Below are 17,265 nucleotides of genomic sequence, written 5' to 3' on the forward strand. Positions count from 1 at the left end.
GTATGGTTGCTTAGCCTACCATAACTGGCGAATTTCAGGGGTTTTTCGGTTTTACTTTGAACCATAATGGCACGTTCGTAAAGTGTTTTTAGTGAATTTCATAGGTTTTTAGTAGTGCAACTTAACCATAACGTCCCGTTAAAGTTTTTTTTGAGTGATATATATATGTATATATATATGTATTTTTTCAGCCGCATCAATACCGCTTCTGAAGTGTGCGACGCACGCCGTTTTATATACTGACTCGACTTGGAGTCCTACTGAGATCACGTCTTTGGATGATTCTTTCGATTAATCTCTAGGGGCACTATGGCTCTACACTTCACAGATATTCCTCTACTTAGTTCATTTGGGTTACTGCACCTGATTCCTCTGCATGCTAACCTTATTAGTCTGACAGCCATGGACTTCCTGAGACATTAGTATTGAGATCTAACTATCAATAATGAATAAATACTGAACCCTTTTGGGAGAAATGCACATTACCCAAGCAGAGTGTGCTCTGAACATGGACTATCCTATAATTGTACTGGTGTCCAGTTAATGTACCGAATACAAAATGATTCAATGCCAAAGGGTCGACTCAATTTGACCTAAAACAAAAGGGTTGAATCTTTTTTTTATATATATATTTTTTCTGGGGTTTCCGTTTTGGAAAAAAAGTGTTTTTTACCACAAAAAAGGGGGTTTGGGTGGGGACCCCCACCCCCAAAAAAATAATAATAATAAAAATAAAAATCATTCAACCCTTTGGTTTTCAGTCCTTTTGATTCAACCCTTTGGTCATTCGACCCTATGCATTCGAAACTTTGACCTAGAACCAATTGTACTGCATAAGTTTCATACTATCAATTATATCATGGACTATATATTTGTATTCAGAGCTCAAATTTCAATAGCATGTACAACATTATCATTCCATCTTAATGTATTGTAGAGAATTGATTTCAACCTGATGAAGGGAGTGATTCCCAAAACGCGTTGTGCATCGTATGTTTGAATATAAAGGAAGAATTTGAAAATCCAGGTTTCTCATATCATTTTCTAAAGCATTAACACGTAACTCATATCTAAATGTACTTTACATGTATTTGAAATACTTTTGGCGGATTCCTTCAGCAAAAAGGTGTGCAGGGGATGGGAGTGCCCGTCACTAAGGACACCATCTGTTTTGCTATTACTGGAAAGGACCTACATTTGAAACCCAAATATAATACTTGATTTGTTAGTGGCACCTCACAGTCATTCGGAGACCATCTATAGTTTGTCGACTTCTTTAAAAGCCTCCTGAATTTAACAATTCTGGATTTGGCAGGTTTTATCTGCAGACTATTTTGAACAGCATACTCTCCCAGAGCACTCAGTAAACGATGGACACCCTTAGGGGTGTAAATCGAGTAACACTATGTCATCGGCATAGGCTACCCAATTCAATCTTGCAGAGCCTATCCTAGAACTAGCCAAGGCTGCCTGATCTAATGACTTGGCAAGATAAGCAAGATAGCGGTTAAAGAGACCGGGAGCAAGTATGCATCCCTGCCTCACTCCTATATCCGTTGAAACAGGCGTCGACGGATTACCCTGCATGTCCAATCTGACCTGCATCTGAGAATGGTCATGTAAATTTACTTTGATTGCCAACAATGCTGGAGGGAGCCCCCATCTCAACAAATTCAACAAAAGGCGCTCCCTCATTACAGTATCAAACGCCTTTGTGAGATCCACCCAGGCGCAGAACAGAGTGGGGCCCTCCTTAATGAGAGACCTAGCAGTCACAATGCTCATAGCTATACCATTTGAAGAGGTAGACAAACCCCTTCGAAATCCAACTTGATGTTTAGACATAATCCCTCCTGCTTCGGAACAAGACTCCAATTCCCTCAAAACTGCCTCTGCAAATATTTTGTTGTCGGCAACAAGAAGGGCGATCGGGCGATAGATTGATCTGTGCCCAATCGCCCGTCTTATAAATTGGAATAACAATTCCCAATTGCCAGGAATTGGCAGACATTTTCCCTTAAAGATCTCTTTGAACAACATCAACAGGAGACTCGCCCACAGATCAGATCAATATTTATAATCTGATTTGTTAAACCATTCAGACCGGCCGCCCAGGAAGAAGGGGACTTGTTGATCAAATCAGCCAAAATATCCTCAGATAAATTCAATTGCCAAGGATCATCTAACAGTAAATCAAACTCAGGACCAGCCGGCTTCAAGTATAGTGTCTCCAAGAAATACTTTCAGTAGGTTTCTATCACTACTATAATCTGCATTCTGCTTTGGGGAGCCTGTGAATGATTAATAATAGACCAAGAAATTCCAGAATTTGCTTTATTCACTGCCGTCAACATCAACTCCCGTCCCTATGATGGCTCAGATACCTATTAGCCATAGACCAGTTTTTATAATTACTATGCAAGGACCTTACTTCGGTTGTTCTATCATAAAGACTTAACGAGTTTTCCAAAGCACTAATAGAATGCCTCAGCTCTCTTTTCCGCCACAAAGTTGCATCATCGAAGGTATGGGAGTGGTGTGACCTCGATTTCGCAGAAACCATACTCAGAGAATTCGAGCTCCAAAGGAAATCCACAAAGTTCAAAGGATTACACATAACTCTCAACTGAGACTCTGAGAAGTAGAGAACAGAGGTAAGCAAAGAGCGATTTAACCTTACACCGCCCCTAGATCCCCACTACTCTGTTGCTACCATTATTAACGAATAATAGCCCAGACTGATATTTTGGCATATTTAGAGCAAGGAGCCAGAAGGTTCCAATCAGCATATTGTGATCACAACTACCCCACTCTTTAATATGTACATTCGTACAATTGCCAAACCATTCTCTAGATAAAAAGAGATAATCAATAGTTGAGCCCGGCAGACCTCTCTCCCCTCTACATGACCGGATGCATTGAGAGTTGAGATGACCCGTTAGGATTAAACCCACAGGACCATAAAAGATATCAATTCTCAGTAACAGATCAGATATAGCGGACAAAAGGACCAACAGGATAGAACTAGAGGGATTCCAATAAATGTGTATCGCCACTGTAGGCATAATAGAGGTTGTACCTATTAAATCAAATTTCATTGCCAGAATGCCATAGACTTCACAGTGTCCTTGTTCTATATCTAATATAAAAGAGTTTCTCATTGCAATCACGAGACAACCAGCTCGGCGACCCCCTCAATGACTTGTTATCAATTGTTAAAAAATTGAGAACCCATCCATTTTAAATGAGCTAGTTAACCAGGTCTCCAGAAACATTATCAAATCAAACTTTCCAAAAATGTCCTCCCTGATCACCCCATATTTAATTGTGTTCCAGCCCAAGGATCAAAACTCAGTGTTTACCAGTGAAAATCCTCTGACAAACCCAGCCTTTCAAAAATATGTGTTAAAATATCAGATAAGAGACTCCAAACCTTGCACTTAGTTACATTCTGAAAAACCGGCAGCCTGAACCATTCCACTACACCAGACCCCTTTAGTAGTAGTTGCCAATGACTCGAGGGGGCCACCTCTCCCCGTATATACACTTGTACCAGGAGCTTCCTGATCTACCACATTCAATTGCTTACTCGAAAGCTCATAAACCCGGTCTAATAATTCATGACTTCCTGCTAACACGACATTGGCCCCCAAACATGTCTTGAAACCAGTTTCCACCAAATGGGTACATTTTGCAGTGGGGAAACAAACATTCTATATTGGGGCAAGTTAAGAAATACAAATCAGCTACTTCCTTAAAAATAGACAGAATTACATTGCGATCCAATGCTTTAGACCCTCTACCCTTTGCTGTTCGTCTCATCCATATCCTCTGGATTGCAAAGGGCGAAGTAGAAACTGAGGCACCCAATAGCCCAGAGTCATCATTCTTCGGCATTACATGAGATTAAGCACAAAGTTCCACAGGTTGAGAAGATGGAAGCCCATCAGGGACATTGGAGCGGACAAATCTTTAGTCAAAATAGGTCTGTCACCCTCTATGATATCACTCTTTTTTTTGTCCAGGTCTTGGTTTACCGGGCACAGCTGTTGTTTTAGCGGACTTTGTTGGTATTTTTTCCCACAATAGAATATGGGCTCCCATTTAGCGGGAGGTTGGATTATATCTGTCTGTATCCCCACAATAATATTCAGTCTCCCCTTACTAGACTGCTGATTAGCGAAAAGGTTTTGAGAGCATTGAGTCGAAGAGTCCCGCCCTAAACCCTTGCGCGCCGACTGATTACATTCTTCACCCAGCTGTTGCCCGAGCTTCTTAGATATTACTGAATCCTTAAGCTCAACACTTCGACCTTCTTTCGCTGGAAATTTTATAGACTTCATACATTTAGACTTGGTAGTATTCAATATCTTCTGGGGCTTCTGATGGCTTTTGAGTTGCAATTGGGATTCTAACTTATCATAGCAGTCCCCAGGTAATTGATTCTTTTTACTCTTTGTCCTTTTCTTAACTGTGTTCTTGTTCTTCTGAAATTCAACAACTGGCATTTTACTATGCTGAAGAACGATATTCTAAAAACACCAACAACCTCGACATCTTCCTTGGAGGGAGCATCGTTAATTTGAGACATCCTAATAAACTACTTCAAAACAGATCAGTGCCCGACTCAATAATAGGCTCTGAGAGCATTCCACCCTGACTAAGGAGGTGTGTTTTCTCCATCAGGTTTACTATGTTATTATGTAGAGAAAACAGACTGATTTATAGTAGCACAATTCGCCTGCAAATTAGATATGCCGGAGGCATGATTTTGCATTCCAACCTTCAAGTCTTTTAGAAAATCGGACATATTTCCATTTAGAACTGTCCCACCCGAGAGGAACCGCAGCCAGAAACCTCCCTTGTGAACTCCAAAAAGATTCACCAATGGACCTGGACTTCAGCTTTTAAGAGTTCAAAAACGTTAACCAAAGAATTAAAAACAAAATTCAGTGCCGACAGTGTCATCATTAACCTCCTTGGGACTTTCCCAGGGCCCCCCCTCGAGAAAATAAATTGCCTTTCAGGAATAAATGATTGCGCATTATGATTGTTCAATCCTTGAGGTGTCATATTTATTAAAATAGGGCTCAATGAGAGGGGAATGAGGCTAGGAGCAAGGTGATTGGGTCGTTATTCTAAGGCCAGGAAGATCATTACTCAAAATTAATTCAGTACTCTCAATTACCTGTGGACCTGTATAAAGAGGATCTATTCCTTCACTTACGACACACAGTTCATCATCGCCTAAGCTCTTACATTTCATTTTACCCAACAAATCTGTGATTTTCCTCTTTATGGAGGTTTATGTCAACGTATACTCCAAACAGTTCTCAAATACGCCCTGGACATCCCGCAGTACTCCTGGCGGGGGGCAGAGGGGGCACTGCCCCCTCATTAATATGAACTAAATCACCAGAGCACGATGATTGTATAGATTTACTATCCAGATTTACTTTGGGTTCACAACACCAGAGACTGGGGATGGAGGGAGCAGGAGGTGGGCTTTGTTGCAGGGGTGGGTAGGTGGTTAGTTCTACTTTTATGTTTGTGGTTGTCCCGGTTTTTAATTTTGGAAAGCCTGTCACCCTACCATTAAGTTAATCAAGGCATGTTGGTCCTGCAGAACCAGTAGCTCCTAAATGTTCTGTTTCCTTTGCGATGGTGCAGGAATCCCAAATAATCTACAGGTGAAGAGAGGGACGTGAATTACGGAGGGAAACTTGACAGTCAGTCAGCGAGCCAGCCATCCATCATGTGAGGACTCTACTCTTGTGTAGCTAAGAAGCGATAGATTGTCACAACCGCAACATGGTCGGCATGGAAACTGTGGCGTCTCAGGAAGTAATGTGCCATCACGCAAGTCCAGATTTTGCAGAGGTACGATACCATGCCTCTAGCCCCATCGTGTGTTAGGAGGAATTTTTCGCAAGTGGATAAGTTGTCTGGTGGCTGCTGTTTTTATCTCTGTACCCTGGAGCCAATGTCCCCGAAGCATTCCTTGCACTCTACGAATTATCCAATGGTTGGGGGCCCTGAAACATGTCTCGCAGGCACATGACACCCTCCTTCCTGCCATTGGCTAAACGCCCCCTGTTCCAATCCCCGCCATGAATTCTGAGTTGTTAAAGATGGGGGTGAAGGCGGAAGGGAAGGTTGTGATCCTATAGTTCCCTGCCAACTTGTTTGAAGTGTTTACCATCAACTTTGTTATTGGCCTCAAATACATATGCTTTGGTCTGTGCTGGCGCAGGAGCCACAGTGCCTCCCTCAGATCGTACCTCATGACTGCCCGATCCATACCCACTCAGTGGTTCCCCTTATGTCCTGAAAAGAAAACCACTCCCATACTATACGCATTTGTGCCGCCTCATAATACAGCTGAAAGTTGCATAGCAACATCCCTCCTTCCCTCCTAGGGGATGTCAATAGTAAGCGATTCATCCTCTGCCTCTTCCCCTCCCATATGAAGTTGCCGGTCATCTTTCCCAATTTCCGGAAGAAACCGTTTGGGACCGCCAGCGGTATCGCTGGGAACAAATGCAGCAGCCTTGGGAGCTTCAATATCTTAACTGCTGCCATTCTGCCCACCCATGAGATCTGGATATTCGTTCACTTTTGTAAGTCCGTCTTTATGGCTGATAGCATGGGAGGGTAATTAGCTGCATACCAGCCGTAAAGTGATGGTGTGATTCGAACTCCCAGATATTTAATCCACCCCGGATTTCATATAAAAACAGAGGACGCTTTGAGCTCAGCCACTTCCTTTCCCCTCACCGTTAGACTGAGCAGCTGCGACTTGGTGATGTCAATCTTGAGGTCTGAGACTGCCCCAAAGCCCATATGCATCTCCCTGCATGATATGATATATGATATGATATGGCATTTATAATGCTCCTATACACAAGTGTTTTAGGTGATCTTACTAGGCCAGGTGACATTGAGATTGCGCAAGCGCAGGGGAGGGGGGACAGCGAAAGTGCGGGGGGAAAGGGGAACGACTCATGCTCTCAACAACTCTCCCGGTCTTGAAAGTGAGAGGAGCACGTCGTCCGCAAAGGAAGCGATTTTATGTTGGGCGCCACCAAAAGGTATACCATGTACCTCCCTAGACTCCCGCAGAGACTGCAGTAGCGCCTCCAGATAAATTGCATTAAGCAAGGGGAGAGGGAGCACCCCTGCTTTGCCGGATGACCTGGGACTGGGATCCATTAATGTGGAGACGTGTCATTGGCATCTTGTAGTTGGCCTGCACCATTCGTAAGAAATCCCCTCCCAATCCCTATCCGTTCTATTACTTTGAACAGGAATGCCCGCTCCACTTGATCGAATGCCTTCTCAGAATCGAGGCAGAGGAGGACCAAGGGAGCAGCTGTCTTGTGGGCCTTCTATATCAGATGTGCCATGTGCCTGATATTATCAAACGTTTGCCGCCTGTGTACGAAACCAGACTGGTCCGGATGGATCAGGCTAAGGAGATGTTTCTCCAGTCTATTGGCCAAAACTTTAGTATATATTTTTGCGTCAACATTTATCAATGTTATGGGCCTGTACGACTTGCACCTAGTGTGGTCTTTCTTGGGCTTTGGGGTTAGATTAATTTTAGCTTCCTCCATGGAGGCCGAAATTCTGCCCGACTCCCGAAAGTTGTTAAATAGGCTGGTGAGACTAACACTTCCGTGTAGGTTTTATAAACGGACGCTGTGAAGCTGTCCCGTCCGGGTGCTTTACTTAAGGGAATGCCTCTTACGACCTTCTGAACTTCCTCCGTCGTGACCTCATGTCCCAATGCTTCCCTCCACACCCCCACCAATGGCAGTTGAATCCCCTCCAGAAAGTGTGTTTGATGTTGACTCGATGGGTTCTGGGTCGCATATAGTTCTGTATAAGAAGTAGCAAAGCATTACTAAATTTCCTCCGTACAGGAATGGCGGATCCCCTGGCCATCCATTATAGCTGCAATGGTGTGTCCCACCCCCCACTCAGTAGCAGTGCTCCGAGCGAGTCTGCCTTGTTGGCTTTTGCGTAATACCTCTGTTGGACGTATAACAATGACCCCTTCCCTCTCTATGTCCTGATGACGTCGAGTTGGCTGCCCACTTGCCTGGATTCCCTCAATGACTTCCTGGAGGGGACGTCGCCCGCACTCCGCCTAGTCTCTTCCACCGCCTCCTTTAGCTGGGCCTCTAGGTGTCTCATCTGCCTTTCCCTCAGATCCTTTGAGGCTGTGCATTCTCCCCTTATTATGACTTTAAATGCATCCCATCGGAGGCTTTCCCCTGTGTCAGCAGCCTTGTTTAGCACAAGAAGGTCAATGATCTTCCCTCCAACTCTTCCCCAATGATTGGATCTCGTAACAGCTCACCCGGAAACTTCCAGCCCCAGAGGCCTGTCTTGCGCCACGGTAGGCACAACTTCATTGTTACTACTTCATGGGTCAGCTATTTCAAGGAGCCCCACCTCTATGTCCTCAACTGCTCCCAACAAATGGGCTGACACACATATATAGTCAATATGGGATTGTGTGCCACGCACGCAGGACAATAATATATTACCCTCTTGATCCCCCTCGCCCCCCTCCAAACGTCCCATAGTCCCAGGGCTTCAAACCTTTCCTTCGGTGGGGTACAGGCCACCCCCCCCATGTACACTCCCTCCTGAGGATCTATCCAAGTTCCGGGACCAGGCCAGATTGAAGTCACCCTTGATGATTATGTGTTATGGCTAGGAATTCCCTCAAGGAAACCTCCTGCCCCAGTTAGGCGCGTATACTCTACCCCCATGTGTTTCCCAGAACCATTATGTATTTTCCCCCTTTATCCGCCTTGGTGCGCTTTACTTTGAGGTTCATTCCGTTCAGAAAGGCTAGTGCGACTCTGCATGTCTTAGCCGGGCCGGAGGCATGAACGATTCTAGAGAAACCCTGCAATTTTAAGTCTTGCCTAGTCCTCCTTCAGGAGAGGAGTCTCCTGAATCGCTAGGACGTCTGGCCCTGTTTTCTTGGTAAACTGCTCCAAGGAGACTAGACCAAAGAGTCAAGAGAAATGGAGCAAGTGGCCAGAACCAGAAGAGTGGTGGCAATACAGTGTGAAGCTATTCAGGTGATGCCCTGACAAGTGGAGAAGGTGCCCAAAGGTGTGGAGAAAGTAGGAAAAATCTGAATCTAAAGGTCATCTAGCTGAAAAAGGAAAAGGGAGATCCATGATTGTCTTCGAAAATCAGTTACAGTTTAAGCAAAACTATCACAACAGACACTCTTCGGCTTGCAAACATACAATGTCTATGGATTACATTACAAAATGATGAGCCAACTGACTTCCTTTAAGTATTATGTTGTTACACAACGGCCTGTACAGCTATGCTAAAACCTGAACATAACATCCTGTCACATAGTAATGTGGTATGAGTAAGAAAACTCACCATTTTATGGTGACCCTTTACAAAAATATGGTGAATCACAGGATGTTCTACTTCTGTGGAATAGGCAGCGGCAGGTATTCAGTAAAGCTTAATTAAGGAATTATTCTACTGTTGGGTCCAAAGGGACTAGAACCAAAGGAAGTCCTGCTCCTTGCAACATACAGAGACTACATGGTATCAAAATGAAATTAATAATAATGATGGCTAGGGCTGATGACTGTTGTATACTTCTGGACAGCCAAAGTTTCAGACTTGTACCGCTGCAGCCCTTAACATTTTGCAAGCTCCTATACAGGTTTGTGGAAATAGAAAATGTGCCCACATGTGAAGGTTTTCTGGTTTATTTTCTGGCTTATTTTCTTCTGTTCTCCTCCATATTCCCATTCTCAATTCCTCCACAGCACTCAGAAACTGTTCTAAGAGACTTGTGGTGATCTACGAAACACTAATAAATACAAATGACCATTGGCATGTGTAACATATAAGGTTAAGGAGGATAATAATTTGCTAATTTATAAAGCACTTTTCCCAAAGTGGCGTAGATAGAACATTTTTGTATACAATTATTATACAGACAAAGTTAGTACTCATTTAACGAACTTACAGTTTGAAAGGCTACGTTGACCTTTTTGGGATTCAAGCCCGAGACCTGAAGATCACACAAAGGTCTCAGCAGCAGGTGCTTAACCTGCTAATCTTATTTTACCGACTACGATGGGAATGTGGGTTTCTATAACATGGCCCAGCGTTGTCCAACAGTACAAAAAGCATGGAAGGACGTGGTGGGCTATATGGATCAGATAAGTTGTTGACCTTGTTTACACAATCACAAAATGTCTGATGGGCATTCTACAAGGTTGAAAAAGTCAGGCAAAACCATGGATAAAATAGTAGGGCTAGGGTCCGTTTTACTCTCAGTCAAGGCATGGTGACAGGAAATGATAAAATGGGTAACAATGGAGGAGTTAATGCTTTATGAAAAAGTTATGATGAGAGGGGATCGCCAGATCAGGATGCATGGGCAGCTTCCGTATGCAGACTGGGAAGCCAACCGGTAAACGAGGAGCACATTTAAGGCTTGGTGCGGAGGTGCCCAGGATATCATATTCACTTGATGTTTTTGACAACTGTAAAGGTGTGTAGTGCACCACACAAGCCAATTTGAATGCTATTCTACTTACTGTAAGTGGAGCTTTGGGACACAGTACTGTTTGAGACGGATGAACGTTCTGCTTGTGTGGTCTGCTGGTCTCAATTAAGTATGCAAGGATGCACGATGCATATGAACCGCCATGGTATTATTTTCTTTTCTTATTTTTCTCCATTGTATTTATTTAAGGTTTATAAAACACTACTAGTATACAGAATACTTCAGAGCACATAGAACCCACTACAGGGCACACCCAGCCTCCCCTTAATCCCTGCCACCACTGGGCTCAATGGGGTTGAGAAGCACCTTAAGATGGCCGCCGCTGCATTAAGAAGCAGCAACAGGATGTGTGCACAGAGGATTGCACACCCGGATTGCCCAGTTCCTGCAACAAATGAGGACGGATGGCAATGCCAGGCTGCATCTAAGGCCTAGAACACTCTCAGTCGCTCTCTGCTGCAATCTGGCAGCACTGTCTGAAATTTCTGAGAATACAGAGGGCATCAGCAAAAGCTGCGCCCTGTGACTCGAAGGTAAGCCCGCTCATCTTCTAAATGTAGCTGGCTCCCCCGCACTTAGCCCATGCCGTACTGTACATTCATATTGTACCACCCCTATTCCTCCCGCGCCTCCTAGCCAATTCCTCCTGACCGCCCGCAAGGTGAAATCTTCCCATTTCCCTTTTGCAACAGCCCTGCTCCCAGCTAGTGCTTCATGTGAGACAGCATCACCTGCCCGCTTCGCACAAGCGCCCTCTGCCCCTGGCCACAAACTGAGCCCTAATGAGACGGCGCTGGCCAGCGAAGTAGCAACATGACCATCACTGTGACTAAAGCCTTGGCATGCAGTGCTCATTGCCTCAGACCATGATCACAGTAAGGGCTACGACGCCTGCAGAAATCACAGCCCGCTCTCCACCATTGCCCACTGCCCCTAACTGTCAGCACCTACCCATAGCTCTCAACCTTTTTCGATGCAAAGGCGGGTGAAATCACCCGATTTTGTGTTTGGCGGGTGAGAGGCCCATTGAAATGAATGGGCGTGCACGAGGCTTGGCGGGTGACTCACCTGTTTACAAGGCGGGTGACACCCGCCAAAAGCGGGTGAGTTGAGAGCTATGCCTACCTGCCCTGCACTCCAGTCCAGATGACACTGCACAGGAAATTAATGGCATGATCGCCCCGATCACAGCAGCCCAGTTCCCCCAGTTGTGCTCTGCCCCAGCCTTGCAGCTCAGACTCACCCATTCTGAGCTCCCAACTTGCAGCACTGGCAGCCATTACCCCAAACCTGCTTCCCAGACCTGAAAGATTACTGAGTGCTCCTCTGAGGAATAGCAGGCTCTGCTCAAGAACCCGCTTCTTACCTTCCACATTACTCCCCCAACCCAGACTTGACAAAAACAGGCGTCTGGGAGAACGCGCTCATTAAGCCATGCTCCTGAGACCCAACAACAACATCCTCTATCCCAAATCATGCACTATTATTTATTTATATATTGGACATTTGTATGGCACTGATACAGAAGTGTTTCCACTACACCCAATACCCCACTGGTAACCCACAGCTCACGGACTACCAAGCCTCAAATGCCTCTCCAGACCCTGCCCTTTGAACAGTCCAAAATCCAAGATTACACGCCAAGATGAGGATGCCACCCGACTGGCTCCCCAGAACACTAGCCTCATTACATCACTGCACCTACCCAACAAGCAGGATTCACCCACAAAACCGTTAAAAGGGGCACTAATGAGTGGCAGATCTATCCCAGGACATGCCCTTAACAAAAACAACCTCATCAATACCCACAACCTACACATCCTCGCAATCTCAGAAACATGGCTTTACGCAGCTTCTGGCCCAGCCCTATCCATGGCCACCCCCTCTGCCTATGCTATCTAGAGAACCGACAGACCTACTGCAAGAGGCGTTGGGGTAGCACTGATTGCCAAAGAAACCCTCCCTATGAGATACACTACAGTATCTATGGCAGGGAACTGCAACCTACTCTCAGCCAAACTATCCCTGTCACACTATCGCCATCTTCATTGTCTATCGCCCTCCTGGCCCGATCCTGCCATTTGAAGAGGATTTCCTGCATACACTGGGCATCAATATCAAGCCTACGTCCAGAACGATTCTTTTAGGGGACCTGAATCTTGGCCTCAATGACCAGTCCGACCTGAATGCTACCTGTGATGCTGGAAATGCATCGGAGGGACAGGGCCATTGTATACTTGTCCTTTACTGCTTTTTATCATGTGTTCTGTTGTGTTTTCAGCGCAGGAGTTCATGTGGGACTCCTGGGGTGCAGCTCTCTCTATTTTGGTTTGGTGAACAGACCCGTGGGATACCCTTATGGCTCCCATGGGTAGGGGTACAACCCTGTGCCCCTAGTGCATGTTTTTAGGGCACCTGTGTGTGACCCACAGAGCAGGGTACGGGCTGGTGGCAGCTCCGTGCTGAAATGACTGGTGCCCTAAGCGTCCTCTATTTTGGGATGCCCAGGCCCTGTCATTGGAATCGGTAGATTCCTGATGGAGACAAAATGGCCTCAATGGCCTCTTGCCTTCCATCACCTGTTACCTTGATCTTCGGGAAGCCCTGCCTCTGTCCCTTCCCCCTGACTGGCTGTTGGGTGGAGGTTCCGTATATGGTAGTGTGGGGAAGTGCCGACCAGACTGGCTGGAGCCTTCTTAACGACCGTATGTTGTGGGTAGGCCTGTGGGTGGGACCTGGGTGAATGGAGTGTATGATGAATATGCCTTCTATGTTGTGGCTGTCTGGTATCTGGTGTTTGACACAATGGTTGAGACAGCCTGCCCAAAACCGGTATGAATGCAGCTTGGAGTGTTCAATGGCTCGGTACTTGTCCCAATACACATAACTTGTTGTGAGTGTCTGGAGAGAAGTGAATGGCCTGAATGCCCTGTGTGCCTGATTGGCTGCCTGCCTTCATGAATGCCCATAGTCGTGATTGGATGCATGAGTGTGACCCAGCGGAATGAATGGGAGATCAACAGTATATCTGGGGACCTCTCACTGCTAGGAATCGTGTTCGGAAGCTGAAGTCCACTATGACGAGTAACTGAAGCTTAACCTTGAGCCCTGCTGGACGAGAAGAATTGCTGTTGTTCTCCTTAGCAATCTGAAAGCTGCTGTGCTGCAAGGACTGACCCAGAGAGGACCTGGTAAGGCACCCTCTTCCCAAGCTACGAGGGACCATCGTGCACAGCTGATCTTTGCCTAAGATCCCTGGTAGACAGACCTTCGACAGGCTGCCGACCCGATACCGGGATTGCTGCAGAACTCCAAGGAGAAGCGCCCAGACTGTTGTCCACCACTGTCGCCGACTGCCTTCGCCGACTGGAGCCGGCGTGCTCCCGTTGCCTAAGAACTTCATTGATCCAAGGACGCTCTTGTCCGCATCGTCGCAGCTGTATCCTGCCGGAAAAGGCCTGACCATCGACACGCCGAGGAGCATCCACCGGTGGGTTTCCCGCCACCCAAAGACCACAGAGACGCTGACGACTCAACGCCCTTGTCAACGAGCACCGCTAGGAATGAAGCTGCCACCTCACCATCATAGCGCAATCTGTTCTTCGTCGGACGTTCAACAACCCGTGACTCCTGCCTGAAAGGGAGGCCACTCAAGAAGGGCCATCTATTCCCTGACGCGGAAGGCTACAATGTCAAGGTACTTTGGGGTTGCAGAACTATTGGAAAGTCTAGTGGGAACAATACATGGACTGGGCTTGTATCTTTCTTCTACAGGTTGCCCAGGTGGGGGGATCTCCACACAGAGCTGTGTTGTTACCAGTACTCTGCCAATTGCTCAACCACCTTGCTTTCCTTCCTCTCTCTACTGCTGGTTTCCCCTTTATTTTGATCTGTGTGTCATTCTGACCGTATGCACTTTAAGGAGATCTAATAACATTAGTGGTACCACTTTAGAATTGTACATATTCATCAGTGTTGATTTCCGGAGTACAAAGTGAGTTATCGTGATCGTGTATATGACTTTGAATATTAATTATTTAAAGACTGTGTTTTAACCGATACAGTGTGTGGACATTCCTTCGTGGGTCCTTGGGGACTACACTGTACTTAAGAACCAGCTTGCATCACCTCCTGAGAAGCTATGCCTTGATTGCTCGAACACAACTACCAATACTAGAGAATCTTGGCAGGGGTCTCTGTGTCTCTCCTCTACCATATATAGAGCGGAAGTACAGACCCCGCCCCTCCGGTCTTTACGCTACCACCATTGTCAACTCACTCAGTGCCCTTGGCTTCCTACACCGTGACCATAACCCCACCCACATCAAGGGTCATACACTAGACTGAAAAGCAGACCTCAACTGCCAGGTAACCATCCATGCCAGCTCCCCGTGCCCCTGGTCCAAACTACCACATTGTGCCCGTCACCATCTCGCTTCGTAAGCACACCACTCACGCCGTCCTGCCCTGCCACCGGCCTGGGCACGCAGCACCAGCAAACTCAAAAAGGGTAGTAATGCATCTCTGCTGCAGGCACTCCAGCCACGATACCTGCATTCCAACGATCCCAGCCTACTCGCTGACATATACTTAAGAACTCTCACTAAAGCGGTGGACACTGTCGCACCACTAGCGCCCAGAAAATCCAAAATAGCTAACAAGACAATTCCTGGTTCACCCCTGAAGGAAAAAAAACGCCTGGCTGAAACCAATTGGAGAAAAACACCCACAGACAACGTGAAATTGAAATACGCTGTGGCAGGCAATCATAGTGGCAAAATCTACCTCCTACAATTTGGGAATCGCCAGCGCCAAATCCAATACAAGAGGTCTTTGCAGTCCGGAGGAAATTAGAAACCCCAGCTTCTTCGCCACCGCCGACCACAAAGACGAGGCATGGCGCTCAAACATCCAAAAGGCCATGTTGGATAAAATCGACACCCTGCACAAGAAGATCCATCACAAGCTATCTCTGCTCACATCCCCCCTTGTACCGTTGTCTACAAACCCTCCAGTGATTGCGCCAAACAACGCCCCATGTTTCACTTCAGCACTTTTTCCGAGATTGAAGCTGCCTCCATTCTAAAGAGCCTGAAACCCTCTAGGTGCAGAGGCAACATCGGCCCTGCATCCATCATTAAGGGCTGCTCAGAAGAACTTGTCCCTTTCATCACGAAATTCATCAATGCCTCCTTCTCCTCATGCCAAGTTCCTCCTAACCTCAAAGAAGCATTGGTACTCTCTCTGATCAAAAAAGCCTGGCTTGACCCCGCAGTCCCTAACAACTATTGGCCCATCACCACCGTCCCTTTCCTATTAAAAATACTGGATAGAGCAGCATACATCCAAATTCAACAATTCCTTGACAGCTCACCACATCTTGGGTGCACGACAATCTGGCTTCCGGCCTGGCCATGGCACGGAAGCCACCCTGCTTGGCCTACAGAGCGCCACGTGTTTCGGGTACAAAAGCCCTTCTTCATGAGCAAAAAGTATACAACATTGGTCCAAAATCTTCAAATTCATATCTATAGATCAAAAGCAAAATTACATATATTATTTTTCTCATCTATATCTCTCAGTATCAAGCAGAGTCTAAAAGAGGAGTAGCGCTATGCACACATTATTGGAATATCTAATTTATATAATTTCTCTTTCCTTTTCAACTTTGAATCAGTTAAAATATTGTGCTTTTCCATATCTATGGTTTGTGTTAATCATCTTGTATTGACACCATTACCTAAATGTTGAATTATCAGTATAGTGGTGTGCAGGGGGCGCAATGGTCCTCAAGTCTCAGACTTTTTTTCCTTTTCATTCACTAGTCAGCCTTGTGCCATGGCAGACCCCCACTGCCCTTCCCCCCGCACCCTGAGTTTATGTATTCTATGAGATTTGCTTCTGAACAATTTATATTACATTTACACTAGGGAACTAGTTTATATTATCATCAGTAAAGACACTCAGCGTTTACCTCGACGCTACCCTCTCACCCACGCCTTGATTCATCTGAGTTTAGTGAGCTTTAGAAATGAATAAATAAATAAAATAGAGAAAACCAAAGGGAAAGGGAGGTGGAGAAAGTGGGTGATAGGGTATCCCTTAAAAGTATATGTACAAACACGATTATAAATTCAACACTTTAAAAGTGCTGTGTAAGGAACTGCACTTTGTGGACTAGGTGCTTGATCACAGGGAGCTCCGTGAGTGAATTTGGTGAAGTGGTCTTAAAAATATTTTGTACATACATGTATTCTCCTTTTCTCTTACTCGCACGTTGCAGAAGTGGCAACATTAGCAATTTAAGCAATTTTGTCTGTTGATTATCTTGAATGTTGACACATCGTGGATTGTGAATTGATGAATTAATTTCTCAACTTTAAAAAATAAATGATATATTAATAAATTCAAAAATGCTTTTACCTTTTTCTTCGCAGTAGGGGGGAGTCTGTGGTGAAGACTCTGGTGAAATCTCTTCAGCTGTACTGCAATTATTCACATTTCCAAAGGTAATTCGGGCATTCAGCACATGAAACAAAGGAATTTCTACAGCAGAAAACAAGTGGAACGTTTGAGTACAATAGCAAGAGAACGAAAACGAATTATTTTGCGTATTTCATACACAGAGTAATATACCTTGACCACTGTCTGCAAGTGACTATACTTGTGCTTAAGTGACAAACCAGTATGACTTA

General features: G+C 45.6%; 1 protein-coding gene across 1 annotated transcript in view; it reads right to left on the bottom strand.

Moving 5' to 3' along the window:
• The window catches only part of ANKRD13A (ankyrin repeat domain 13A), a 1,258,643-nt gene that overhangs the window by 305,913 nt on the left and 935,465 nt on the right, over positions 1–17,265 (bottom strand). The window contains exon 12 of the mRNA XM_069619390.1: positions 16,994–17,116. Coding sequence (XP_069475491.1) covers positions 16,994–17,116 — 123 coding nt within the window. The remainder of the gene's footprint in view (positions 1–16,993; positions 17,117–17,265) is intronic.

This window comes from Ambystoma mexicanum, chromosome 10, assembly GCF_040938575.1.
Source record: "Ambystoma mexicanum isolate Mex_15411 chromosome 10, UKY_AmexF1_1, whole genome shotgun sequence".
NCBI classification, from domain to species: Eukaryota; Metazoa; Chordata; class Amphibia; order Caudata; family Ambystomatidae; genus Ambystoma; species Ambystoma mexicanum.